We start from the raw sequence: 24,731 nt of genomic DNA, 5'->3' as shown, positions 1-24,731 counted from the left end.
ATTCTTTTGGCTGTAGCTGCGACCGCGACTTCTGGAGGCCTTTCACCGCCGATGTTAAGGAATCTGTGTCTTGAACGACAATCATCGTGGTTAGTGTTATGGTCGCTATGATTGCTTAATCTTTCAAGCACTTACTCGCGATTATTTAACCACCTTTAATGGTTCGAAAGAGCCGGCACTTTATTTAAAGGTCCGACGTTGTCACATAAGCGGTTTAGGCGGCAATATCCATATTATGAGCTCCCCAATGTTTGCTCCCTAGCCGTTGACAAGAAGGATTCTGGTAAGAGGTCGATTTGGTACACCGCGGCTACTGACGCAAGCGCCTCGCTCAACAATCGTGGCGTACGGTCTAGTGAGAAGTAATCAGCTTCCTGTGGTCTTTTGGGCCTAGCATCACAGATGCATTCTAGATCGCTGCACCTCAGCTGGTGTTTCACTTCTCGATCGTAGTCCTCTCACTCCCAGCCTGCATACACTTTGCTCTAATGACTATACCTTTTGATGTTAAAGATGCAGCCACTGTAGGTGAACCAGTCCTCAACCATCGGGTGCCAGAAAGCAAATCGTCCTTAAGACCTACGTGTCGTACATAACTGTTCCTCCCTCTATCACAATATTCTACGGTTTAAGGAGACTCTAGGGACTGAGGATGTGTTTGAGACAAGTTACATGACAGAATCGATTAGGCTCTTATGTCTGGTTTAGATCTGCTTCCTAATAAGTGACTTTAGTGCGACTTACGAAGGTGGTGAGATAAATCGCTAGCCTGTCTCCCTGTCAAATCCTTAAGGTTGAAACGATAGTTGGACTTAATATTCATAACGCTAGTCAGCTTATGTCGAAGTCATAGCAGGGCCCGGCAATGACTCCGCCTGCTCGGTGTGCTCTCTAGTACTAGAATGGAGGATCCTGACCTAAGCTCTTGCTTAATATTGCTCTTATCCGTAGCGACTAGGTCGGAAGGCTCTGTATCCCACTCATCCGCCAGAGCCTTATAGTAAAGTTGACACGTTTTAGTGTTTTCGTGTCTAACTCGCTTGTGTGTCCGACTCGCTTGTGAAATACGTTATCTATTTTATATACAATTCTATTCTACTTTATGCTAATTGTTTAAAGATACATGCGGCGGGTCTGCCAAGTCCTTTCGACAAGGCCCCCTCCCTGCTACGACAGGGTAACGAAATATCGGGCATATATTCGTACCATCGTATTTTTCCACTTTCTAAAATCCAACAAGATGGCTGGGGTATATCACCTAACCGTGAAGCGTACTCGGAAATTACCGATTACCGTAATGCTCGCTTCCCCTTCCTCCCTCTCCCCCTTACTTTCGTCAACATCAATAATTCCCTACTTCCTTCCTTGATTCAATACTGTTTGTAATCTTTTACCACCCCTTCACGTATTTCTACTTCCACTCATAGAATCACTATTTACTACTGAGACCTCTAACTGCTCAAGCGATTCCATGGGTGCAACTAACAGAAGTCGAATTCCAGAGGACCCAAAGATGGCGAAGGGGAAGGTGAAGGTGAAGGGGGAGGATTTGCAATCTTCATCTTCGCAGACAACCAAGTATATCGATGGGGAGGGCGCGCCGGACGACTTCGAGTTTGGCGGATCTCTTGGTGCGGCCTCGTTGATGGTTGGGTTTCCCTTGTTGATGTGGTACATGTGGATTGGTGCAACTTACTACGACGGCCAGTTCCCCTTGCCCGACGCCAACCAGACCTGGGGTGAGTTTGGTCGTCACCTGGTCCAGTTCGTCTATGAGGGAGCTTTTCCAACAGCTAAGGCGTGGGCCATCTACTGGATATTCTTTGTCTTGGAGGCCATCATGTATTGTTATATGCCCGGCGTGTTGAGCTATGGCCGGCCTCTGCGCCACGAAGGGGGCAAGAAGCTTCCATACTACTGCTCCGCCTACACCAGCTGGTACGCGACACTTGCCACCGCCGCTATCCTCCATGTCACAGGTCTCTTCCCGCTATACACGCTGATCGACGAGTTCGGGCCTATCATGAGCGTGGCCATCCTCTCCGGCTTCCTGAACAGTGTGATCGTCTATGTTCAAGCTATTGTACGGGGACGAACACACCGGCTCACGGGTCACATCGTCTACGACTTCTTTATGGGCGCCGAGCTCAACCCGCGCATCGGCATCTTGGACTTCAAAATGTTCTATGAGGTCAGGATCCCATGGTTTATCCTATTCCTCATCACTGCTGCCGTGGCCGCTCGCCAGTACGAGACGTATGGGTACGTCTCGGCAGAGGTGTCCTTCCTTCTCATGGCCCATTTTCTATACACCAATGCTTGTGCCAAGGCGGAGCAGATGATAATTACGAGTTGGTACGTGGAAATCGAAGTTTTCCCTTTCTTTCCATGGATCCAACTGACCCAATGCTTTTCTTCTCAGGGATATGTACTTTGAAAAACTAGGCTTCATCCTTACCTTCTGGAACATGGCAGGTGTGCCCTTCACCTACTGCCACTGTGCCCTCTACCTTGCAAACCACGACCCGGCTGAGTATCGCTGGAATCGTTATGCCTTGACCGTCCTCTTCGTTGTATACCTCTTCTTTTACTGGATGTGGGATTCTTCCAACGGTCAGAAGAACGGCTTCCGCCAGATGGAGAGAGGCCAACTCATCAGGCGCAAGACATTCCCACAAATGCCCTGGCAGTACATTGAGAACCCCAAGGCCATTGAGACGCAAGCTGGCGATCGCATCTTGGTGGACGGCTGGTTTGCCATTGTACGGAAGCCCAATTATGTTCCTGATATGTTCTTCGCTATATCCTGGGGTCTGATCACGGGATTCAAGTAAGTCTCGTCAGCTGAAGACAGAGATGGTAGCTGCTAATTCTCTGGTACTAGGAGCCCTTTCCCTTGGTTCTATCCCGTCTTCTTCGTGGTCATGATTATTCATCGGACCACCAGGGACATTGCAAGATGTCGAAGGAAGTACGGTGAGGCTTGGAAGCAGTATGAGAGGGAGGTGCCATATCTGTTCATCCCAGTAAGTCTAAGATGCCGATTTCCTCAAGGTCTAGAACATGTGAGAAGCTAACAGATTGGCAGTATGTTATCTAGAGAATATCGGCCATTAGCACTGGGCCATTAGCACTGGGCCATTAGCACTGGGCCATTAGCACTGGGCCCTTAATGTTTCTCGTCTCTGTTACTCGAGGCGAGACACTTTCTGGTGTCATATGCGCTGTCATCGCCAGCAAGGCATCGTTCATTGTGCAACCAATGCGAAATATATGCCGTGCTCAGCTCTGGGAGCTCAGTAACCCATTTGATGTTGCAGAGAGGTCTTTCCTTTTACACACGATGTGACCCGTGGTTGCAAACGGAAGGACTGCCCATGTATTTGAGAACAAAAATAGAGGCTGGGTATCTATCTTTACGCTAGGGTGCATCAAGGACGTCTATCTATCAAGGTGTCAAGGAAATTAGAGGGGATGAAACGTTGGAAGAATGCGAGAAGACCAAGTATAGAAAACTCCATCAACACAACAATCTTCCTCTCAAGACTGGACTGGCCGGCACCACGCATGTAAGTGCCTCTTCGGATAGTATGCCGCAATGCACTCTGTCCACTCCATATCTCCCGGCGTAGTTCCATCCAGCGACATATCAAAGTTCCGAATCATGGTGGAGAAAGCAACATACAGTTCACACCAAGCCAGGTTGACACCGAAGCACATGCGCGGCCCTCTGCTAAAGGGCACGAGCCACTGGTCGAGATCCTTTATGCGCTCATCAAGCCAGCGTTCTGGTTTATACACAAGAGCATCTTCAAAGACCTCCTCGGACTGATGGACGTGTAAGATCGCCATGCCGACCACAGTGCCCCCGGGAATCGATTGGCTGGATATGACTGCCCCCGCGGGCGGAACGACGCGTGTTAGTGACACGCCGGATGGGATGAAGCGGAGGGACTCTTTGATTGTCGCAGTGAGGAGTGGCAGAGCCTCGAGGTCTCTCAGGGTAGGCGGGTTGTGCAGGTTTGGCCAGACGGTGAGTAATTCGAGTCTCAGCTGCACGAGGAGCTGAGCATTCTGCAGCAGATGGTAGTGGCCCATGACCATGGTATCGGCGACTGTGTTTGCGCCGGCAAAAATCAAAGTGAAGCCTTCGTCGTGGAGCTCGGTGAGGTTGGGGACGCTTTTGCTCTTGTGGGCTTGGGCGTCCAGCATGCGGTGGAAGATGGTCTGGTGAGGGGCTTCGTCCAGCTTCTCGAGGCTTTGGAGGACGGTGTGAAGTTGCTTTTGGATGATGTCGCGGACCTGGTAGAGCCGTGGGGCTAGCTTGGCAGAGTTGGGTATAATCTTCATCACCAGCCAGGGAGGGATGGCGTAGATCATGTTCCGGACCCAGGGGAAGTTGTTCAGAATAGGGAGGGTGCGTAGACTGGCGTCCATGGCGAGAATCAGAGGATCCGCAAATGCTGGTGCGTCGAGAGCGTCGATACAATTGCCAAAGGTGAAGCACATGATGGTGTCGAGGGTGAAGGAGCGGAATGCGTAAAGCAAGTCAATAGAGCTTTTTGCTGCATCCATCTTGGCGATGGAAGATGCGAGGTGAGTTGCCTGTTTCGATTCCATGAGTACGATACCTGCAAGTTAGAGTTGACAACTGACATTTCGCCAGACGAGAGTCTCGATGTTCAGCATGGCCTTCTTGGAAAACATGGGCATGAGCACGTCTCTTCGTTCCTTTGCCTGGGCATACTTCAAGAAGACGAACGATCCCGACTTGAAACCAGGTGTGCTGTAGAGGCCGGGGTCCTTGTCCCATCTCTTGTTCCCATGGTAAATGTCGTGGAATGCCGATGGCTTTCCAAAATGGAGCTATATGTGTTATTAGCAACCGAACTCGGGAGGTTCAGAATGGTGGCTGGCTGCCAGAGAAAAACTTACCTCGTTAGGGCCTATGCGGACGATTTCACCTGCGTGACGTGTCAGATAAAGATTGATCAACCATATACCTCGCTGGACAAGACATCTTACCATATTTGTCGTGAAGCTTGAAGAGCTCCTGCGCCATGGTTTGTTGCAACACTACCTCCTTCCATGCTTTCCAATATGAAGTTGCACCAGCCAACACGGGCCCTGGGAACTTCCGCAACGGATGGAGGAGAAGATTGTATAGCACATGGCATACGGCCAGGAGCACGGGTACGAAGACCCATAGCCAGAGTCTTATCATGATGAAAGAGGCTGATCTTGCAAAGAGCGGGAGGACCGGACAAGACAAGTTCGTGTCAGACAAAGTTCCGGAAATATAAAGCGGCTGTTGGTCGATAGTAATGGATGGGACGAGGGCACCTATAAAGTACTAGGGCTGAAGCTGACATTCTGGATTACGGATTACGGATATCTGCAATGGCTCACACCGAGGCTGTGTGCTCGTTGATAAGGGTCTATCGTGGAGCAAGAAGTCCCCTTTCGCCTAGGATTCCATTGCTTCTGGCCCCCTCCCCCACCCCTCATTATCGCAGGTGAGTGTCCGACTGTTAATTCTATTCACTTAGAAGCAGGAGAGCGGCGGATTGCTTCTTGTCCATCAACAAGTAAATTTGCAAAAGTACGAGTAGCTAAGTACCTCCTTCTACTTAACCGCTGTATCCCCCAGCAGTATCTGTTGGGAAAACCGGTCGGAGATCGGGAAACTCCGAGTTTTTGGCCCTGAAAGCCTGGTTATCCCCGCTGTGGTTTCGGTGTTCCCATGGTACTCACCGTAGGAAGCATCTCTCCTATGGTCGTTACCGGGGCAGGTGTAAACTCTGCACTGGAAACAGTGGATTACCTAGGAGTTCTAGGGCGTACGGCAGGCTCTTACAGGCCTATAAATACTGCATAGAATCATTAAAATAGGAAAAGCAATTGAATCGTTTACTGTATTACTGTATTACTGTATACTGTGCTGTACTGTGCCCAGCTTCCGCGTTACTTGGGGATTATCATTTCGGGTACTGTACTACACCATACAGATTGGCGTAGTCTACTGTACGATACGTGCAAATCTCCAACAGTAGCTTACAAGGAAGGTCTTTACGTGCAGGCACATGAACCACCCACACTGAGGGACCACCGGAGTAGGGCTCACCAAATGGCGGGCACTCTTGGCCCTGGATAAAGGGGACTGAACACCCCCCCCGACAATTAGAGCTCTAGTCAATAGTCGCTAAATATACGTAGACCTACGGTATTACGAATAGAGTACTCTTCGGTCTCTTCCACCGGCAGTATTTCCCGAGCAGCGGCACCAGATCTGCATTACTACTCAGCCTGTCTGGGTGCCTCTGTCTGGGTGCCCCGTGCCGGGCACCCTTTCCATCACTTCCACCTTTAACTCTTCAGCTTCGGCCTCCGGGAAAGATGGCCAGAGCGGATAGAATGCCCATTATCTTGAGTCTATAGTGATATGTGACTGTCTCTGATGTGCTAGGGTATAATAAGCACTGTGGGCGCAAGAATCTATTGAAAGAGGTGGCGGCACAAAACATTCAACGATAGGTTATATACTACTTCGTGGGTGCCGGCGGGTGGGCGAACGAGCATGCAAGCACGCTTAATTATAATGCTCTAGATAATAGAAGCCTTTCCTTTCTAGGCAATCTCTCCTCAAAAGAAAATTGTTATTTGCGGAAGAGCCACTAAGAAGGAGTCGTAAAAAGGTGGTAGCATCGTGCCACTAATTCAATAACAAAAGGTAAACAATAAGGCATCTAAGCTGCTGAATTATTCTTCCCTAGCTAATCTAGTACAGCAAATCTTTACAGACAGTCAACTTACTCCACGAGTGTATCTTGTGGCAACTGGCCCTTTAAAATCCGAATCCACTTCCGGATAAACGTACGGTCAGCCTGGTCATATGTTTCATTTGCTTTAACCATCGCAAACAGTTCTCCCGCTTTGTAAGTTTCTTCTAGTAGCTGTCCAAGCCTAGCCTCATCGTCAAACTGGACGTTCTCGTCAGTAATTAAGAAGCAAAAATTCCGAATACTTTTAACAGAAGTAGTTTTCGAGTTCTTGACTAAGATCCCTTTGGTTCGAAAGGGTAGTAGTTCGAAAGCTGTGACAGGTGATCCTCGGCAATCACTGTCTATTGGAATAGTATACATGAACGATTTGTTTTTGACGTATGGTGTTAACAGGTCCGGTACATATTTTTGTGGCTCGTTCAGAGTACGCGACAGTATTCCACAGAATTCGTCTCCTGTGACTCCATCGTCCCTCTGGGGAGTGAATTTACTCCATTCAAAAATGGGAGATCCAGCACTGTCGGTAACAACCTGTAGGGATAATTGACTCTTCCCTAGAGCTAGACTTGCGGACCGGGTTCCACCGACGAGATTCAAAGAATTGATTGCCCGAAGAAATTGCTCGCACTGGGACCTATCTCTGCCGTTGAAGCTCCTGCGAATAGAGAAACTTAGGTTCGCAATATGACTTATGGCCTCTATTGCTTTCTCGCTGCACAGTATAGATAGTACCTGCCGTTTAATGTGCCACTCTTCAGAGCTTAGCCTCGACCTGAAGTACACCAAAGCGCGGACTTCTAGAATTGACTCTTTTGATTGATCGTTTTGCCAGTAAGTAGCGTTTACTGATGTCGTAACCGCTAAGTTATCATCCTGTAAGGAAATCAGAACCTTTTTCGCCGCATCCTTCACTGAAAGTCCAGGAAACCACGATTCTAAGCAAGCACGAAGCAGATGGATCTCTTCTGGCATTGTTACTTGTAAGGACCGAAGCTCCACTCGACTTGAATGCCTAATAGTTGCTTTTTGAACCCAGGGCCATTGATTTTGTTCGGCAGTAGCCCAGCGCTGCCATGAATAGGTATCCGGTCTATTTAGCAACGCTGAAGAGTTAACTTGAACTAGAAGCTCGACTTCTGGAAACTCGGAAGAGCTACTACTAGCCAACCCATCCATGTCGCCATTTGAGAGCTCTGGCGCCAAGGATGATCTCGAAGGAAGCGACATTGCTCGAAGTGCTATAAGTTCTGAGTCTCCAGCTAGCGAGGATATGTCGGTACCACTTGGACTCAGTCTAGAATTGAGAGTGTTTGGTCCACCGCCAGTTATACATTTAATAATGCTCATGCGATATATGTCGCTTGCCCAGTCACAGAGGTAGTCGATAATTAGCAGTAGTTGAAGAGACCCCTCCGGAAACAAGACTGATCCATGCCAAATATCAAATATTTGCTACTCCACAGTAAGTATTAAGTAGATGAACAGAGGCAAGTCTTTCATAAACTGACTACTTTTGATCCATCAGGCACAGCAGCATATAAACGCCACTCTTCTCCTATGATAGCAAACGACCAGACTATGCACTGATGTGGGATACCGGTATCTTCTTGAAGGTTTTGCTGCAATCGTAGACATGTGCGAGTGACGAAAGCTGTCTGGCGTAAAATGCTTCCAAAACTTGCGTCCTTGCTCTCCGCCGTCTTCGCCTCGATCACGATAAATGGATAGATAACATTAGCACTTCTGAATGGGCAATACTTAGTTCGTAAATTTGGGAGGTAGTGACGTAGGGTGTGAGTTGCTCCGAGGCCAATTACCCTATCTGGTCGGCGTCTTAGCCGTTTCTTCAAGTGTTCTGGTAAATCCTCATGATCCATATGTTTATCTATCTCTCTGGCAAACATTCGAGAGTATTGGCTATCCCTAGAATCTAAATATTAGCAGCTACAATTTTCCCACTTCCAGATCATTCTTGAAACTTACACATTAGGTCCCGCTCGCTGAAGCAGGGTGCAAGTACACAGATGTCTTCTTCCACGCCTTTTCTGAAGCCGCTCAGCTTCAACTCTGTCAATCGGCTTCGCCTCAAACTTTGGCTTCCAACGGCGGTATAAACAGACATGACTATTGGAATTAGCCATGGGTATTCATACTGCCAAATCTAACTCTTACCAAACGACTTCAGAGTCAAAACGTTCAAAGGCCGTGAATTCGACTTCTTTCCTCCACCCATACTCGCTGTCCATATTTTTAAGGCAATTCCATGCCTCATTCACCAGCTCAGAAGCCTTTATCCTTTTTTCATCTAGGTATTTATCGTCCGGGTGGAACATTTCAATGAACTCCTTCGGCCCAAGCTCGCCGATGCGACGTATATCCTCAAACATTGCAGTATACTCTCCCCATTTTTCTGGAAGGATTCGTCCCTCAAACTCGATGCCATATTCTTTCATGAAACCTATGTAATCCTCCGTTGTTACCTTGGAACTATCCTCAGGTGGATTCATGATGGCTGACTGGGATGCTAAAAACAGCGGGCGATAGCACGGCTCAGAGGATGTTGAACAAATTATTAGAATAGACGTGTGAAATTCTCTGGGGTTTATAAGGCCCTCGCAAACCATGGATGCGCATGCGAGAGCATAGCCACCATGACTAAAGGTTCTTTCTCAAAGTACACCGCAGCTATTTCCCTAGCCTCTCGCATAGCCTCCTGTTTAACCCGTTGTTTAGCCTATTCGGTCCGGTAAACCTAGTTGGTGCATGAGACAAGGCTACAAGGCTGTTATGATTTACAAGTGTAATTAAGTTTCTGCGTCTTTCTTCAAAATTCATTCTATTTTGTCAAAACTTCCGCCCTTATCAGAACCTTAGCTCTAGCTCCTTCAGGAGCTGACTTGTTAACCAGAAAACGGTTATAATTGAATCCTTCGTCTTTAGAAGTATACCGGATAAGGCCCGGAAATATCGTGATATCCACCACTCTGTCCTTCTCGATTTTGGTGTCACGAACAGCCCCCTCAATTTTGCTCATCATACGGTTCCTATCAAAGGGTGTCCCAGGCACATGAAGGGCACACTCATATATATCAGTGCTTAGTAAGAGCCTAACTTTTGCGTACAGTGCCTGTTTAAATATTTCAGTTAGCTGCTGGTCGGCTTCAATCCATTCATCTGCAATGGCTGCACAGTCTTCGTTTAGGTCTCTATGCAATTCTATCAGAGGCATTGCGCACCCTATAATCCTCCGAGCAAGCTGCCTCGCTCTTCTCGGGATTATTATGTCGTGAAAATATGGGTCGCTAATGCACCTTTCATGAGCAGCAAATTCAAAGCAGTTTGTGAGTTTCCTGTCTACAGGATTACTACGTTAGCTAGGTTTCTTAAACGTGCAGCAGTGTTAACTAACCTTGTGCAGCAAGAAGACTTTTGAGTTTTGAGTAAACAAGGCCACTCTCTTGGAAAAGTGCTCCAACTTCAGCCTCAAACACCCAAGTACAGAGCGCTGCGGAAACTAAGCATAGAACAACTGACCGTAACTTAGTCGCGCAAATCTCAATAAGAGTAATAGTGCCTCCGCTAGAGTTGTTGGCACTAAGGTCTAAGCCAAACCCCCTTTTGAACAGTGCTATAATGTCAATACCGTTAACGTCGGACAGTTTCTCAGCAAAAAATAAACCGTCTTGTCCTTGTAAGACTTTATTGAGCTTCAGTAAGAGCAAATCTATATGCTCAATAACTTTTCGCAAATTCTTTTCCCGAAAATCGTGGACAAATCCCTCCCCAGCAAACCGGGATGTGGCCTTGTAGCTGTCTAGCGATTCCTGGAGGCTGTCGTTCTCGGCGCGAAGCTTTAAGTTCGTCTCGCTTGCCTCGTTCTGACCTATGCTATGTTCTGCTTGCATGTTCTTATTTCGCCGTTTGAGAGTATTTCGTCGCTGTTTGGTCTTCTGATACTTCCTTTCCCAATATCGAGTATCCTCTGCTTTTTCATCTTTCAAGTCATCCAACTCTTTCTTCAACTGGGCTGTTTGGTCTCTCAAGTTGTTTAGCTCTACCATCAACTGGGCGTTCTCGTCCCTCGTCGTATCTAATATCAACACAGCTCGAGCTCTTTCGTCTCTCAAGTCGTCTAGTTCTGACATCATCTGAGAGAGGCGGCTCTGTTTAATGTTGCTGCGGAGTTGTACTGATGGGGACGAGCGGTTACTTGATACCAGTTCGCTTTTTATCTCGGTGACATCATCGTTATGCTGCTGGGCGTACGCTTGGAGCTTTCGTTTTGACAATGATCGTTCAGAGGTCGGAGAATTCGGGGTTTTTCGAGAATTCTGTATGAAGTTGACGTGTCAGGAAGTCGGTCATCAAAAATATATTCCGTGACTCACCGATGTAGTATAAATCCTCATTCTTTTTCGTTGTGTTGGAGATCCAATATAATTCCCAGTATTTTGGACTGGACTGTCACTACGATCCCCGGCCGGGCTCTTTGATGGGTGTTTGCCTTGATTAAGGAGGCTCCGCGGAAGCGCTGAGGCACTTCTCAACCGCCGTGGAGCCCCTTCAGCAGCATCTTTTAACACAATTGCTCTTGCCCTTACCCATTCCTTCCATTCTTCGTCGAGTTTTGGCAGGCCTTTAAGTCCTAATTGGTAGATTTTTCTCCATTCCGACGGCGTGTCATCCACGGAGTGCCAATGGGACCAGAAAAGATGTAGCTTGCTGTCGATCTCAGCCACGGAAATAGCTCGTTGAAGATGCTCGCTGTAGTAGAAAATAACGTCTGGTGCAAAAAATGCCAGCGGCATGCTGTACATGATAGAGCGCTCTAAGTAGGCTAGAATCTGGAAACCGGATTCATCATAGAGAAAGCTATCAACTCGAGGCCCCTGAAGGTCTACTCGTTGCTTGCGGCTTCGTTGTTGGTTCATTGCTTTGAATGCCATAAAGATAGTGTCATGTCAACTGACAAGATTTAGCAATTTACTCAATGATATGGCGACACCACCAACCTCTTGTCGCAATCTCCTTTACTCAGACTGGCGGAGCAGCGAGCTGTCCCAGGAGTAGCCTGAATTGACTGTGGTGTTGGACGGACATGCCAGCTGCGAGAAATGGTGTGGCGCAGCTTTGTAAGGCACGAGCCAGCTACCCTGAACCAACAGCCCCCAAACCACCCCTGCTACACAAAACAGTAAACCACAGCCATATCAAAGTTGACATGGGTCTATTTGAAATCAATCAGTGCCTTATGTTGTAGACCCCTTGTCGATCTCATAATTTGATTGGCTTGAACTGTAGGCAGCCGTTGCGGAAGTCCGGCTCAGTTCCCGGATTTGTCTCAGCCTGCTTAAAAGCATGCACTCAGCCTTGACGCAGATAGTCACAGAATAACAGCGAGCGGAGCAAGGCGTCGATCAGGCAGCACTATGTAGACGAAGCATCCGAGTAGTATACGCCGTTTGCGTAAAATCTCCTCTCTGTAAATCAGGCACTCTAAGGTGTAGAATCTTTATCATGGCCGACGAGTACGCTGAAGCTGAATTCGAGAGGGTGCCTTCAGAAGAACAATCTGAGGACGTTGAAATGCCTGATATCGCACCACCCCTCGTCGGGGTAGACCGGCCTTACGGGGATGATGTGATGGCCCAGGGCTGCCAACTTGAACCCCATCAAAGCATCGAGAAGGGTTTCAAAGAGACGTGGCCTTCAAAATTTATTATCGCTGTCGATTTTGGGACTACATTCTCGTCCGTGGCGTTTGTACGCCTAGATCTTCACAGGGACATTAAGACGATTGAAGCCGAATCTGTTCGGTGTATCGATAACTTTCCCGACATGCCATCGGGTATATCTGCGGATGTTCTTACAAGCCATCAGTCTGTTCCCACGGAGCTTATGTGCTATGCACAGAAAGACCAAGTCTGGCCTGAAGACCCATCCAATTTAGACTCATCGGATAACGAATCGCAATGCTCTTATGATGATGACTGGGCGTCTTCAGTAGATGGAGATTCTAATCAGGATGGTGAAAGAGACGTGGTATCTGCTAGAGCCGCTAAATACGAAGCCAAAAACTCGATCTGGGGATGGGGTGTTCATTCTCGACTAGTCAAACCTGAAAACATACCCCTGGAGCTAAGACACTTGACAAACTTCAAGCTGCAATTAGACGATGCGACAAGTACAAAAGACCTCCGCAAGAAAAGCGCCCAGGAACTAAGAAGATTGAAGAACGCGAAGGCAGAAGACATCATTGCTGAATATCTTGGACAGCTGTTCAAACATACCAAAAAAAGACTAGGCACATTTCATGGCCTTCAACAGGATAGCCAGGTGGAATTCGTCTTATGCGTGCCAACCTCCTGGACGGACAAGGCTTGCCGTATTATGCAAAGTGCTTTGACTACAGCCATCAAGACATCCCAGCTTGCAAAACTCGAGCAGGGTATGATAAGGGACTTATTCATCGTTGCCGAATCAGAGGCCGCGGCAACATTTGCTCTGGAAGATTGCGAGTCCCTATCCAATATAATAACCAACGAGTCATTCTTGCTCTTGGACTGTGGGGGCGGCACAGTTGATGCAATCACCTACACACTAATTCGCTCGACTCCAACCCGGATGCAAGAAGTAGTTAACCCAAAGGGGGTCTCATGTGGATCAAGCTTTCTGAATAAAAACTACAAGAAGCTATTAGAGGAACGGCTTGAACATGCTAATATCATTGGAAATGACATGTCTCTAGAGAGAATTATCGCCGCCGAGGTCCAGAGGTTCGAAAATGAGAAGAGAAGCATTAATATACTAGACAAGAAAGCCCATATTGACGCTATCCATATTCCGGGCCTTCAAGCAGAACAAGATAGGGAACTCAGGATTAGGAGGAATAAACTAGATCTCAGCTGGAAGGAGATGTATAAGGTCTTCAAAGACTGCCTCGATGGCACAAAAGATTTGATGCTAGAACAACTTAACCAAGCTAAAACGAACGGAGTCAACGTCCAAACGGTCATCTTAACCGGGGGCTTCGGGGAATCGCCATCGCTGAGGAATCATCTCAAGAAAATCTTGAGAAAACAGCGAAACCTACTGAATCAGGAGATTGATTTCGAGCCATCGCGCTACGTCCAGTCAGCCGTCGCCCGCGGAGCCGTTCTACGCGCGTTGAGGAAGGAATTCGGACCTGCTAGGATTACTAGATCGAGCTACGGAGTCCTCCGGACGTTACTATACGATGAAAATAACCCGCAGCATAGGAAACTCTGGGTTTCTCGCGATCGGGCTGACGGGGAATTATACATCATGAACACCATTCAGTGGGTTCTCAGTAAGGTAAGTAGCCATATTCTAATGGTGGGAAGTGTTTCTCTTGGTCTAACATCCAGTGATCAGGACACTCCTGTGGGAACCAAATATGAAAAATCATTTAAATCTAGGCACATATTTCAAATGCACGAGGATTTCTTATGTGAAGAAATTCTTTATGTTTCTTCAGGAGCCCATAAGTCCGGATATAAGTACGGTCATAAAGAGAACAAAGGTAAGTAGCATTTTGGTGAAACTCCCATTAATGGACAAACACTAACCCGATCCTGCCACAAGGTGCCGAAGAGGCCGGCAGAATTCTCGTCAATCTTACTTTCCTTAAGACAACAGGTCGAATCAAGCCAACCACAGTGCGAAATGCAGAAGGAAAATTGCATTCGTTTTACGAAGTCCAGTATGACCTGTGGCTTATAATCGAAGGACGGTCCCTGAGATTCGAGGCACGCTCGCCCATTAACAAGAATGAGGTGAAAGCTTCTGCCTCTTTCTGCATAGCAGCAGGTTTTGTCCCCGGTACTGAATAGCGTAGGCTCTATATGTCAGGGTACCATCATGTGGCTTGGTTATGTGATATTGCTGCTGTGGATTCTTTTTTATTTATCACTGTTATGCGTAGTACTAGTACCAGTAATACTATAATACAAGATTTACCTATTACATACGAATATAAACAAACCCGAGAGAATTGGGCATATCTTCCGGAGATGGTCGCTGAATCAGACGACTTCGAGGTTTTTATTGATGGAAACTTGATATCCAAATTCTAAATCGCCCGAGTGGTTCAAGGGCCAATGCTGCTTTTATATGACAACACTTGGGCATCCCGGCCATGTTAGCTTAAACTAGCACGTAATTCTGAACCAGAAGCGGAATGCTGCAGGAATTGGGAATGGGGGAACGAGAAACGGCCAGCTGCTTTTGCGAAGTCGCGAAAATCGAAAACGCAGTAGTAAAAGCAGCTAGGCCCGCTAACATAGAACGGAATACAAAAATTGGGCTACAGCAATCCGGCATCAGTGGTTTAGTGGTATTAATCCATCGATGCCAGCTCATGTAGAGTGCTTTCCATTACGTTTTCATAGAGCGCAGGCGTATTAGTTAGTATCTCCTCCGCACAAATAGTACCTGCTAACGGAAGAATACAGTCAAGAAAACCAAAATACCAGTGGTCTATATTGACATCAAGTCGAAATTACTCCGAAAGCCGACAAGCAGTTAAACGTCCTAGCCAAGCATAGCCTCAACGGTAGACAGGCAAGTGTTCCTAGGTACCATCGGATAGAGTTCTTTTGCTAACACTGCCGCACAGATTAAGAATGGAGTGCGTTCAGCACATGCTATAGCAAGCAGCTATGGAACACATCTATGCTATTCTCATTTAGAGACCGTCCTCAAGGTTGGTAAGGAGTTTGAAAATGATTTCAGAGGATCAGGAGAGATAGCAAACATGCTCTTCTACGCCTGATCTGTCAATTGATCGAACAAGGCTGCGTAGATTATCTTAGTTGAATCGAGTAGTGGACTATACTGTTTGATTGTGATCATTAGTATTTTATAAAACAGCTGAAAGACCCCTCTGTTCACGTGTGAATGCCTCGATAATGATATGAATGAGTACGGCAGGACAAATCAAAATATTCAGGACACGGCATGCGAATTCAGAAGACTCGGACAGGTAGTATCGGAGTTAATTGGATTCTACAACGGAGAATGCAACAAGCAATGTCAGGTGGGCAGCGCAGCTAGGAGTTATGATGGCGAACGGTGTGTTTAGTTCTGTTCACTATTTACTATTGTCTATAATTATTCACTGTGATTAGGCGGATGTGCTGCCATATCCTGTTTCTTGTTTTCCGGCACTGCAATCGCAGTGGTGCAATTGCAGTTCCACTCTTTAGGCGGGTAGTACGTTTCTAGATCGTACCATTTGGTTTTCAGTTTCTTGTCATTTGTACTAGCACAGCTCGTAGTAGTACGTTTCTAGCTCGGGCTCCATTTCCAGTTTCTTGTTCATTTGTACTACTACTTACTGCTGTAGCTTCCGTCCACAGGTTCTTGTTCATTTGTACTACTACTGCTATAGCTTCCGTCTATAGTTTCTTGTCATTTGTACTATTACTGCTGCAGCTTCCGTCTACAGTTTCTTGTCATTTGTACTAAAGATTGGACAGTACGATTGTACTGCTGAAAAACAAGAAACAGAATATGGACTGGACTAGATTCATTCAAAGGCTGTCCCAGTGAGTTAAAGCTCTGAACAGAGAATGCAACCGTGATAATATTCAAAGCATCTATGTATGGGGGTGCAGCTATTTATAGCTATAGTAGCTGGTAAGCAGCAGACATCTTAGGGGTATGCAATCCGGGATCCAATTTGGTGCAGATATGTAGCGTACATCTATGAATGTAGACTCCTGGCCTAGGCTAGCAAGGACGACGTCCCTTGACTTCTGGACGTTGATCCGTAGATTCAGATGTCCTACCAAATTTGCTACTAGGCGGATTATTTCAGAAACCAATCGTGAATTGGGATAAAGGTCCAGGCAGGAGTAGTAGAGCTGTATTTTCCCTGTGTCTCGTGGTGTACGCTTAGCTTTCTTCGAGCATACTTTACTCTCTTCATGTGTGTGCGTAGCGCAGATGCCCCTTTAAAATCACTGCCGTAGTACACTGGGGACGCATAACAGTCCAGGATGTAGAAGCTAGAAACGGAATGTTGTGTTGGATGATCAGAAGTAGGGAATGGGAAAACGAGAAACGGGCGGCTGCTTTTGTGTGGTCGCGAGAACTGAAAGATGTTGTGGTGGTAAAAGCAGCCGGGCCCGCTAACATAGAACGAAATACAGTAATTGGTCAACAGGAATCTAGCATCAGTGGTTTAGTGGTAAAATCCATCGATGCCGCTCGACTTTGGGCCCCCTAATGCCGATTTACCATTTCCTGATTTCTCCTCTCTGAAGTCTGGGAAAAGCGGCGACATTTTGACGCTCGGTTGCCTAGAAAAAAGTTGTAGTCGACATGGGTACGCGTGATTCAAGACTAGTAACTGGTTCAGAGCATTCAGCTCCGTAACCGCAGCTTGAAGGTGCATAGCCAATGTGCGCGCTTTACTACCCGCCCAAAGGCATCCATCCTCGTATATTGTGGCCAAAGGCATCCATCCTTGTATATTGTGGATGCAGTATAATTGCAACTCGCAACTGTCACCCCCAGGTTCGTGATGGTAACATCTCTGTCAGCCCGCTACCTCAAAATTGGAGCAAGTTATTTTTTGATTTCAAGGTTTTGGGTTTCAGCGTTAACGGTTTTTAGTTTCCGAGTTGATAGACCCTTGTCGTGTCCCAAGCTTGGATTCTTGGCTTGACCGACACTTAGAATTAATATGGCAACTCGTGATCTTGGCCAATTCTGTAACCTCTCGAAAGGCCACATCCAATGTCTGCGATGACGACAGCGGAAACGGGGAATGGTTGGTCGATTTCCCAACCTGCCTCGGGCCTTTCCAAAGGCCGCATCACGGCGGCGGCTTCATGAAAACGGGGAATGGTTGGTCGATTGTGATATCTGCCTCGGGCCTCTCGAACGGCCGCATCCTGTATCTTCGATCACGGCGGCGGCTTCATGGAAACGGGAGATGGTTGGGTGGCTTCGGTGCTTTTACCTGTACTGCCTCTTCTCGTTCGGAAACCTGCCCCGAGGCCCAGAGCTCACGTAACCCCTGGCCTGACACTGGAACCTCGCAACCAACAGCAACCTAAGAAGCGCGAAAACGGTTGACTGGTTCCCTGAATACTGTCGTGCCATCCATCGACTAAGCATGGTCTCACCCCAAGTTCTTTGAACAACTTCATCAATTTTTTACCGCGATTCTACAACAATCTACGTTGCCCTTCCAGAACAGGCAGCTGAGATTATACACTCCCGGCAAAACCCGTTGGACTATCTTAAAGGAAGGACTAAGTGTGACAGCAACATGCAATATATCCTGGTATCAGATACTGAAGGCGACGATCGGCCTTGTCTCGAGTTAAGAATATCAACATTTGCGTACTGAGCCGTGCTAAGAGTGCATAGGAAACCTATACAGATTGGGGATGACGAGGCAACCGAATTGCCGGGAAAGAAGCAACGCCTTCCCTCACACCTTGGTGGCGCTGTTGATTTGCCCCAATCACCTCCCGAAATACTTTTCCGAGTTATATCCAAAATTACAGACCGAAGAACCCTTTTGACTGTTTGCCGAATGGAGGCTTTCCAAGGCGTCCGCAACATAGGAAGTTGCGAATTTTTCCGTTCTGCCTACGCTGAGGAAGTTAGACGGGGAGAATATACGTACGCTAATGCGATCGCCACTATTATCAAACACGTAAAAGAACACCCAGAAGCGGCTCTGATGATTTTTGAGGTCACTTGGAGTCTTGAAGTCGACGAACAACCAGCTACTTGAGTCGATCAATGTCAGATTCTGGTCGATGGTTAGAGGGCAACGGGAGAGCGGCAGACGGCTGGAGATCTATGTTTCTTCGAAGAGCTGCCATTACCGGTGGTTGGGCAAATCGTTTCCAAGGAGTCGGCTACACTCGAAGGCTACACGTCGGTCAGTGTGCACGCCAACCACAGCGATATGGTTAAGTTCAGGACGGAGAACGACAATGGCTTTAAGCGGCTAGTTGGAGACCTGATGAGGTGGGATGGCGAGACCAGATCAACGACAGGTGCGTAGAACCTGATGAGATCAGAGTACACTCTAGATTTAACGAGTGGGGAAGGTCGGGTTATGCCAGCGAGCAGAGAAGCTCTCGCGGTAGGAATAAACGGAGCCGATAGTAGTGGGTCCAACTAGGATATGATTCCTTATCCACTCTTACTATCTAATACGTTAGATCCAATCTACAAACCAAGTTACTGTTTGCCATTCGTAAAGAATAGGCGGTTTGTCGGACGAGCCACTATACTCGAGACACTCGAGAAGAAGCTATTCAGTCAAAAGTGCGAAGCGGTGGCACTCGTTGGTCTGGGCAGTATTGGAAAGACTCAGGTGGCATTGCAGTTTGCGTATTTGGTTAAGGCGAACAAACAAGGATATTCGATCTTCTGGGTAGCATCACTTAGTGAAGCGAGTTTTGAGAAGGCGTACGCAGAATTGGCTCAGGAGCTTGGCGTAAATAAAAGCAAAGAGGACGAAGACGTCAAGGATCTGGTTCGCCGTCACCTCCATTCGGAGAAAGCTGGAAAGTGGCTTCTCATCGTAGACAACGCGGATGATATGGAGGTGGTGATGGGATCGAATGAGAAGCGCGGCATATATCGGTATCTTCCCGAGAGCGAGAGTGGCCGAGTGGTATTTACGACACGATCGAGAGAAGTGGCTGTGGCAGTGGCCGGGAGCCATCTTATTGATCTGCGAGAGATGAGCCAAGAAGAGGCAACGGTCTTCATGGAGATATCGTTGGCTCGGAAGGAACTGCTTCAGGATAAAGCAACAACTGTAGAGCTCCTTCGGGAACTTACGTATCTTCCACTAGCTATTGCTCAGGCGGTGGCATATCTTAACCAGAACCAAATCTCCCTTCGAAAATACCTGGGACTGTTACGGGGAACGGAACAGAGCAAGGTGAGCCGAGAGTTCCACGACAGGACGCGGTACGAAGGTTCCCAAAACGCGGTAGCGACGACATGGCTTGTGTCATTTGCTCAGATCCAAAGATCTGACAAGGCTGCAGCGTCCATATTAGGCCTTGTGTCCTGTATCGAACCGAAGGCGATCCCGCGGTCGATTCTGCCGGAAGTGGGGCCAGAGGAAGTTATGGAGTATGCGATTGGGACTCTCCGGGGATATGCTTTCCTGTCGGAACGAGGAGATGAGGAGATGAGGAGATGTTTGATATGCACAGTCTCGTGCATGTGGCGACGCGGGTATGGCTGGAAAGCGAAGGCCTTATAGAACAGACGACAATAGATGCGATACGCCATATTGAGAATGCATTTCCCCCCAGTGGTCGGACGAGGCACGAAAAATGGAGAGGGTACGTACCACACGGACTCCAGGCACTAAATAGAAGTAGCTGGTGTCAAATAGCGGAGAGGTACGATCTGTTTATGACAGTGGGGTTGTGCTTGGGTCTGGATAGACGATTTAAAGAAGCAATAAGATGTTTCGAAGCAGCGAGAGACTAGAGGAGGGACCATTTTACTGAAGATAACCACTCTCGATTAGCGTCAGAGCACGAACTTGCAAAGGCATACCTAGATGACAGACGGATTAAGGAGGCGATTGAGATCTTCGAGCACGTCGTGGCGGTACGAAAGAGGACGCTAGCGGACGAGGACCACTCTCGATTGGCGTCAGAGCACGAACTCGCAAGCGCATACCTAGACGGTGAAATTGTGAAAGAAGCAATCCAGCTACTTGAACATGTAGTGGCTGTGGAGGAGAACGTATTTGGAGAAGGCGATCCTAATCGACTTATGTCGCTAGAGTTGCTTACGGATGCGTATACGAGATTGGAATCCGGTTCTAGACCCGATTAGAGCCTCATAGTTGATGCCGTTTCAAGCGTATATATAGTAGTATATCTAGGCGGTAAGTTTCTTTTTCCTGCATAGCGAAAAATCCCAGTAATGGAATACAATTTTTGTTGAGGCGAGTAGCTCGAAATGGTGGAAGGCCTGATTATACCGCTACAATCATGTGTTAACGTCCGTCCATACGTAGCGAGAAACCAACTGTGCCGAGAAAAACGATGGGTACTTTGACTTCAAGCATCTCAAAATCTGTAACGTCTGCCCCTAAGTAACGAAAAAACCACCGTGCCGAAAAAAATGATAGGTAACGTCTATCTCTTGGTCCAGGGACGCACCCTGTCACGGGACGAATCTATGCTTTAGGAGTCTCGAAAAAATTCTTGGCATGTCTACGAAGTTATTATTAATATATCATTATTCTTAACCATTGCTCCATAAGGAGACCAGTTAGCAGCAAGAAATAGACTGTAGCTGATCATACTGTCGATTGTTTCAATTACGCCACTGATTGCTGCTTCGGCTGTTCCCCCTGCTCAATTGCGATAATTACAGTCTCTTTAAATTTCAGAGCACGTAGGGAAAGGTTCCATGAAGAAATAATATGGCTCCAAGTTTTGAAGTCACTCAGAGAGGAGAATAAAGCCGTCGGGGAGTTACGCCATGGGAGGAGAGGGGGGCACAAAACGCCACATGTTTTAGCTTCAGGATTTAGTGCCTGCTAATACTCAGCCACTATTCTCAAGCCTTGTCACGTGTGTACCGTGAAATGTCATGCGCGTGGCGTAAGGGCAGGTTTCTCGAACATCATCGACTACGACAAAGTTCTGGCCCTCTTCACCAACTTCGAACGGAAAATCCTAGCTCCGGCACTCCATGCAGAAGCGTCGAGCTTCGGTGGCAAGACAGGTGGCCGAAAAGAAAAGGAGAGAAAAGGGGCAACCATCGACTTGTCCCCTTGCTGTTCTAGGCGGCGGAAAGGGGCTATCGCCATAGCCACACGAAGCTCGTCTTGTCGTAGAAAAGGCGTGGATCGCAGCTGTAACGGATGACGAGGCCAATAGACATAGAACCATCCAGGGTTGGTCAGGCGGCGCGGAGCGGGTGCCTTTGATCTTCATCCCGAATTTGGCGGCTGAAACGACGTGCTTTGCATCCTCGGCTGTCTCAACCTGCGAAACCATGATGCTAGCATCGGTGTCGAGGGCGTACCCGATAGTGGCGTGGTCATGGTCGCAAATTCTGTCGTCATTAGCACCGCGCCGTGGGGCAGGGAATTGGGAGGGGGGGGGATGTTCTTAGCCATCTTAGCAATAGTCCTTCCCTCACTGATCAACTGGATATCAAGCGCCATGCGCGTCATCTCGCCGATGTCCATGGGCGAGTGCTCCTGGTCGATAAAGATAACATCGTACCCGAGCTGTGCGACGACCTCAACCACAGCAAAGAATAGGGATGGAAGGCGAAGGAAGATAGAGGGGCAGCTCGGGATGGGGTGGACGAGAAGGCGTCGGAGGAGAAGGCAGCAATGCTGGAAATCTCAGGCTCGATCAGTTGCGACTCAGGAGTTTTTAAGCTCGGAATCTACGGCCAACACTCTGAACAATTAGGATAGCTTGTAGCATATAGCGAGAAGTTTACAAATAAACTGAACTTAACTTAACTTATGGCAGTAGTACGGGCAGGGAACGCTCTTTAGAAAGCATTCCCTAATGACATCCTTCTCTTTAAAATATGTATTTTGATGTTACTAGAGCTACGAACCGCTTGCGCGCTACAATCCGCTTTCGCCGATTACCGCCTGTAGGGCGGGAAGAGTGGGAACCCCCGTTTATTAGTCCAAGTCTTCGACTTCCGAATCTTCACTCACGTTGCCAAACTCATACTGAGCCTTCTGGGCCGTGGACATCTTGGTAATATCATATTTACGACCACCTGGATGATCCCTCTTAAACTTAGGGTACTATCGCACAATAAGATTAGCATACATTTCTCTCACGCGGTATCTTACCTTACCTCAGTCTTCCAAAAAAGCCCCTTCCCCTTCTTGGTTTTCTCGCATATATCTCTCAACTCGTCCAGCCTATCCTGGGTCACATCCTCAACCTGCTTCATCGGAGTAAGAACCACACCGTACTCATCAGCCGCTCTCACAACTTCATGCGCCCACTCGAGATCATAATCAGTGCACCCAATCATCACGAAGTTGAGAAATAATAAGCTCAGGACGCCGACGTTGTCTGGCAACGGTGATGTGGGGCCGATGAGTGCGGATTCGTGAAGCATTTCTAGAGCTGTAACAAACATGACGCCCATCATATTGAAAACTTCCTCTATGCCTTCGGAATCATCGTTCACTAGCTGCGTGTTAGGTGGTTGGGGAAAGAGTAATGGGGCTAGGGAAGGGGAACATTGTTAGAAGGGTACTAAACGTACTCATCCATACCCTGAGGTCGCCCATTGTAAGGTAGAGGGTGAGGCCCTCGACAATTGCCCATTTCTTAAGTGGGGAAATGTCTTTCTTGAAGATCGACTTGTTGAACTCCGCCAGCTATTAATGTATATTAGCAAAATGTCAACTTTCTTACAACAATGTGCGCCCCGGGAGATTATCAGCCAGATAAAGGCACTTTGGCATACCAAATTCTCCATCACTTCCGTAACACCGTATCCAGAGAAATCATTGTATATATACAAGCCGTGGACATCCTGGTTGCGCTTATCTATCTCCTGATTGATCTCAATGAACTTCTCCATTCCAGCCCTGCTAACTGGGAGGCCCTCATCAGTGACGACTCTGGGAGGTACAAAGGTCTTTGTCCTGGCATCCTTTTTGGCCTGTGCCGCACTTTTCTTGGTGATTTCGTTACCCTCATCATCCACCTCGACATTAGGCACAATCTCCTTTGCCTCCTCCATTGTCAAAGGGGTATACTTCGCAACAGCACCCCTGCATTCGTCCATTTTCTTCAAAAATCGCTTCTCCGCCTTCGCAATTCTGGCTTGTCCCTCCCTAACTGATATGTAGCTCTTCTTATCGGAATTAAGAGCGTTATGAACGGCCATGTTCCTCTCCCTGCAGATCTCATTCAGCCTCTCCTGACAATTCTTCTTAGCCTTTGTTTTCTCATTGCGGGTTGCATCATCCACCCCCACTGTTGCCCTTGCCTCCTCTGCTGTCATGGTTTTCGCCTTCAGAAACTTCTTTCTAGCCTGCTCCGCCTTCTTTTCGAAGGGTTTCGACTTCTCGTCTCGTATGTTGCGTATCTCCGAGCTTGACACGGTATTATTGTTCATTCGAGCATTGATGGCTTCATTGACTGCCTTTCTCCTCTCGTTCTCGATCCCATCTAGAGTTTCCTGCAGAGATCCAGATTCGGGTTTGTCGTCTTCCTCGTCATCCTTGTCATCCTCGACTTCTTCTTCCTCGGTGCCTTTAATCCCTGGCCACATGACGAACGTAATATCGACAGGTCCTTGATTAACCATCTACGAGAAACGTCAGTATGAATCCTTTGATGGAATACGGTTTATATACACTACCAGGGCCCGAATATTTGTATTTATTCTGGGCAGCCGGTGCAGATGGGGCACCATTAGTCGTCCTTTTGCCTTTGGTTGCTTTCTTTAGAGCTGGAGTGTCGAGCGTGTTGGCGTCTGCTGTTGCGAGGGGAGCTTTTCTTTTAGGCGGCATTTTGAAGAATTTTCAAGTGGTTCCAGAATTTAATGGAGATGGGAGGAGAGATATTCGAGTTGGAGAAGTCGGGGTTTCTGAAGGATAACTGAAGAATCCCCCGGATGCCTGTTGTTTTGGTGCACGGGCCGCAGGACGCGTCGATCAAGGTCGCCAAATCGGCCATCAATGGTGACACATAACTTCAAAGAGAGGCTCTTATTTCGATAGATATATGCGTCTTCACAATCGAACTACTCTTTCAATGTCGAAATTTAAATCTTACATTTGCTATATTAGTGTTGGTGGGAGGACTTTGGCAGTGAAACAGAAGCTTTAACAGTAGGATACAGTAAATAGAATAATATAACGTATCTTATCAGCGAGCGCCGCATATCAGCGAGCGCCGCACTTCCCACCACACT

At 47.6% G+C, this 24,731-nt stretch overlaps 8 protein-coding genes across 8 annotated transcripts; 3 read left to right on the top strand and 5 right to left on the bottom strand.

The window, feature by feature from the left end:
* Window positions 1-1,247: 1,247 nt before the first annotated feature.
* ERG4_2 (C-24(28) sterol reductase) lies at window positions 1,248-3,172 on the top strand. Its single transcript, XM_018276842.2, has 4 exons — window positions 1,248-2,355; window positions 2,423-2,830; window positions 2,885-3,026; window positions 3,089-3,172. Exons 1-4 carry the CDS (start codon window positions 1,472-1,474, stop codon window positions 3,098-3,100), a joined length of 1,446 nt encoding a protein of 481 aa, XP_018128767.2. The 5' UTR covers window positions 1,248-1,471; the 3' UTR covers window positions 3,101-3,172.
* Window positions 3,173-3,540: 368 nt separating this feature from the next.
* VE01_07406 (uncharacterized protein) lies at window positions 3,541-5,224 on the bottom strand (the record flags this gene model as incomplete). Its single annotated transcript, XM_018276841.1, has 4 exons — window positions 3,541-4,605; window positions 4,657-4,866; window positions 4,936-4,964; window positions 5,026-5,224. 4 exons carry the CDS (start codon window positions 5,222-5,224, stop codon window positions 3,541-3,543), a joined length of 1,503 nt encoding a protein of 500 aa, XP_018128766.1.
* Window positions 5,225-6,727: 1,503 nt separating this feature from the next.
* VE01_07405 (uncharacterized protein) lies at window positions 6,728-9,366 on the bottom strand. Its single transcript, XM_018276840.2, has 4 exons — window positions 8,955-9,366; window positions 8,766-8,906; window positions 8,291-8,705; window positions 6,728-8,234 (listed from the first exon to the last, which is right to left on the bottom strand). The coding sequence occupies exons 1-4, from the start codon at window positions 9,287-9,289 to the stop codon at window positions 6,810-6,812; spliced, it is 2,316 nt and encodes a 771-aa protein (XP_018128874.1). The 5' UTR covers window positions 9,290-9,366; the 3' UTR covers window positions 6,728-6,809.
* Window positions 9,367-11,990, bottom strand: VE01_07404 (uncharacterized protein). The gene is made up of 4 exons (XM_059463879.1): window positions 11,795-11,990; window positions 11,171-11,747; window positions 10,192-11,113; window positions 9,367-10,136 (listed from the first exon to the last, which is right to left on the bottom strand). The coding sequence occupies exons 2-4, from the start codon at window positions 11,726-11,728 to the stop codon at window positions 9,619-9,621; spliced, it is 1,998 nt and encodes a 665-aa protein (XP_059319564.1). The 5' UTR covers window positions 11,729-11,747; window positions 11,795-11,990; the 3' UTR covers window positions 9,367-9,618.
* Window positions 11,991-11,996: 6 nt separating this feature from the next.
* On the top strand, window positions 11,997-14,812 carry VE01_07403 (uncharacterized protein). Its single transcript, XM_018276838.2, has 3 exons — window positions 11,997-14,117; window positions 14,178-14,325; window positions 14,388-14,812. The coding sequence occupies exons 1-3, from the start codon at window positions 12,300-12,302 to the stop codon at window positions 14,633-14,635; spliced, it is 2,214 nt and encodes a 737-aa protein (XP_018128765.1). The 5' UTR covers window positions 11,997-12,299; the 3' UTR covers window positions 14,636-14,812.
* Window positions 14,813-18,735: 3,923 nt separating this feature from the next.
* Window positions 18,736-20,642, top strand: VE01_07402 (uncharacterized protein; the record flags this gene model as incomplete). The annotated part of the gene is made up of 3 exons (XM_018276837.1): window positions 18,736-18,826; window positions 18,995-19,990; window positions 20,329-20,642. The coding sequence occupies 3 exons, from the start codon at window positions 18,736-18,738 to the stop codon at window positions 20,640-20,642; spliced, it is 1,401 nt and encodes a 466-aa protein (XP_018128764.1).
* Window positions 20,643-21,163: 521 nt separating this feature from the next.
* On the bottom strand, window positions 21,164-22,011 carry VE01_07401 (uncharacterized protein; the record flags this gene model as incomplete). Its single annotated transcript, XM_018276836.2, has 2 exons — window positions 21,164-21,875; window positions 21,971-22,011. The coding sequence occupies 2 exons, from the start codon at window positions 22,009-22,011 to the stop codon at window positions 21,494-21,496; spliced, it is 423 nt and encodes a 140-aa protein (XP_018128763.1). The 3' UTR covers window positions 21,164-21,493.
* A 456-nt stretch (window positions 22,012-22,467) lies between these two features.
* VE01_07400 (uncharacterized protein) lies at window positions 22,468-24,327 on the bottom strand (the record flags this gene model as incomplete). Its single annotated transcript, XM_018276835.1, has 5 exons — window positions 22,468-22,596; window positions 22,650-22,990; window positions 23,070-23,184; window positions 23,274-24,122; window positions 24,172-24,327. 5 exons carry the CDS (start codon window positions 24,325-24,327, stop codon window positions 22,468-22,470), a joined length of 1,590 nt encoding a protein of 529 aa, XP_018128762.1.
* Window positions 24,328-24,731: the final 404 nt, after the last annotated feature.

This window comes from Pseudogymnoascus verrucosus (genome assembly GCF_001662655.1).
Source record: "Pseudogymnoascus verrucosus strain UAMH 10579 unplaced genomic scaffold scaffold_33, whole genome shotgun sequence".
NCBI classification, from domain to species: domain Eukaryota; kingdom Fungi; phylum Ascomycota; class Leotiomycetes; order Thelebolales; family Thelebolaceae; genus Pseudogymnoascus; species Pseudogymnoascus verrucosus.
The sequence above is the reverse complement of the archived record's forward strand: the minus strand, read 5'-3'. Positions and strand labels throughout refer to the sequence as shown.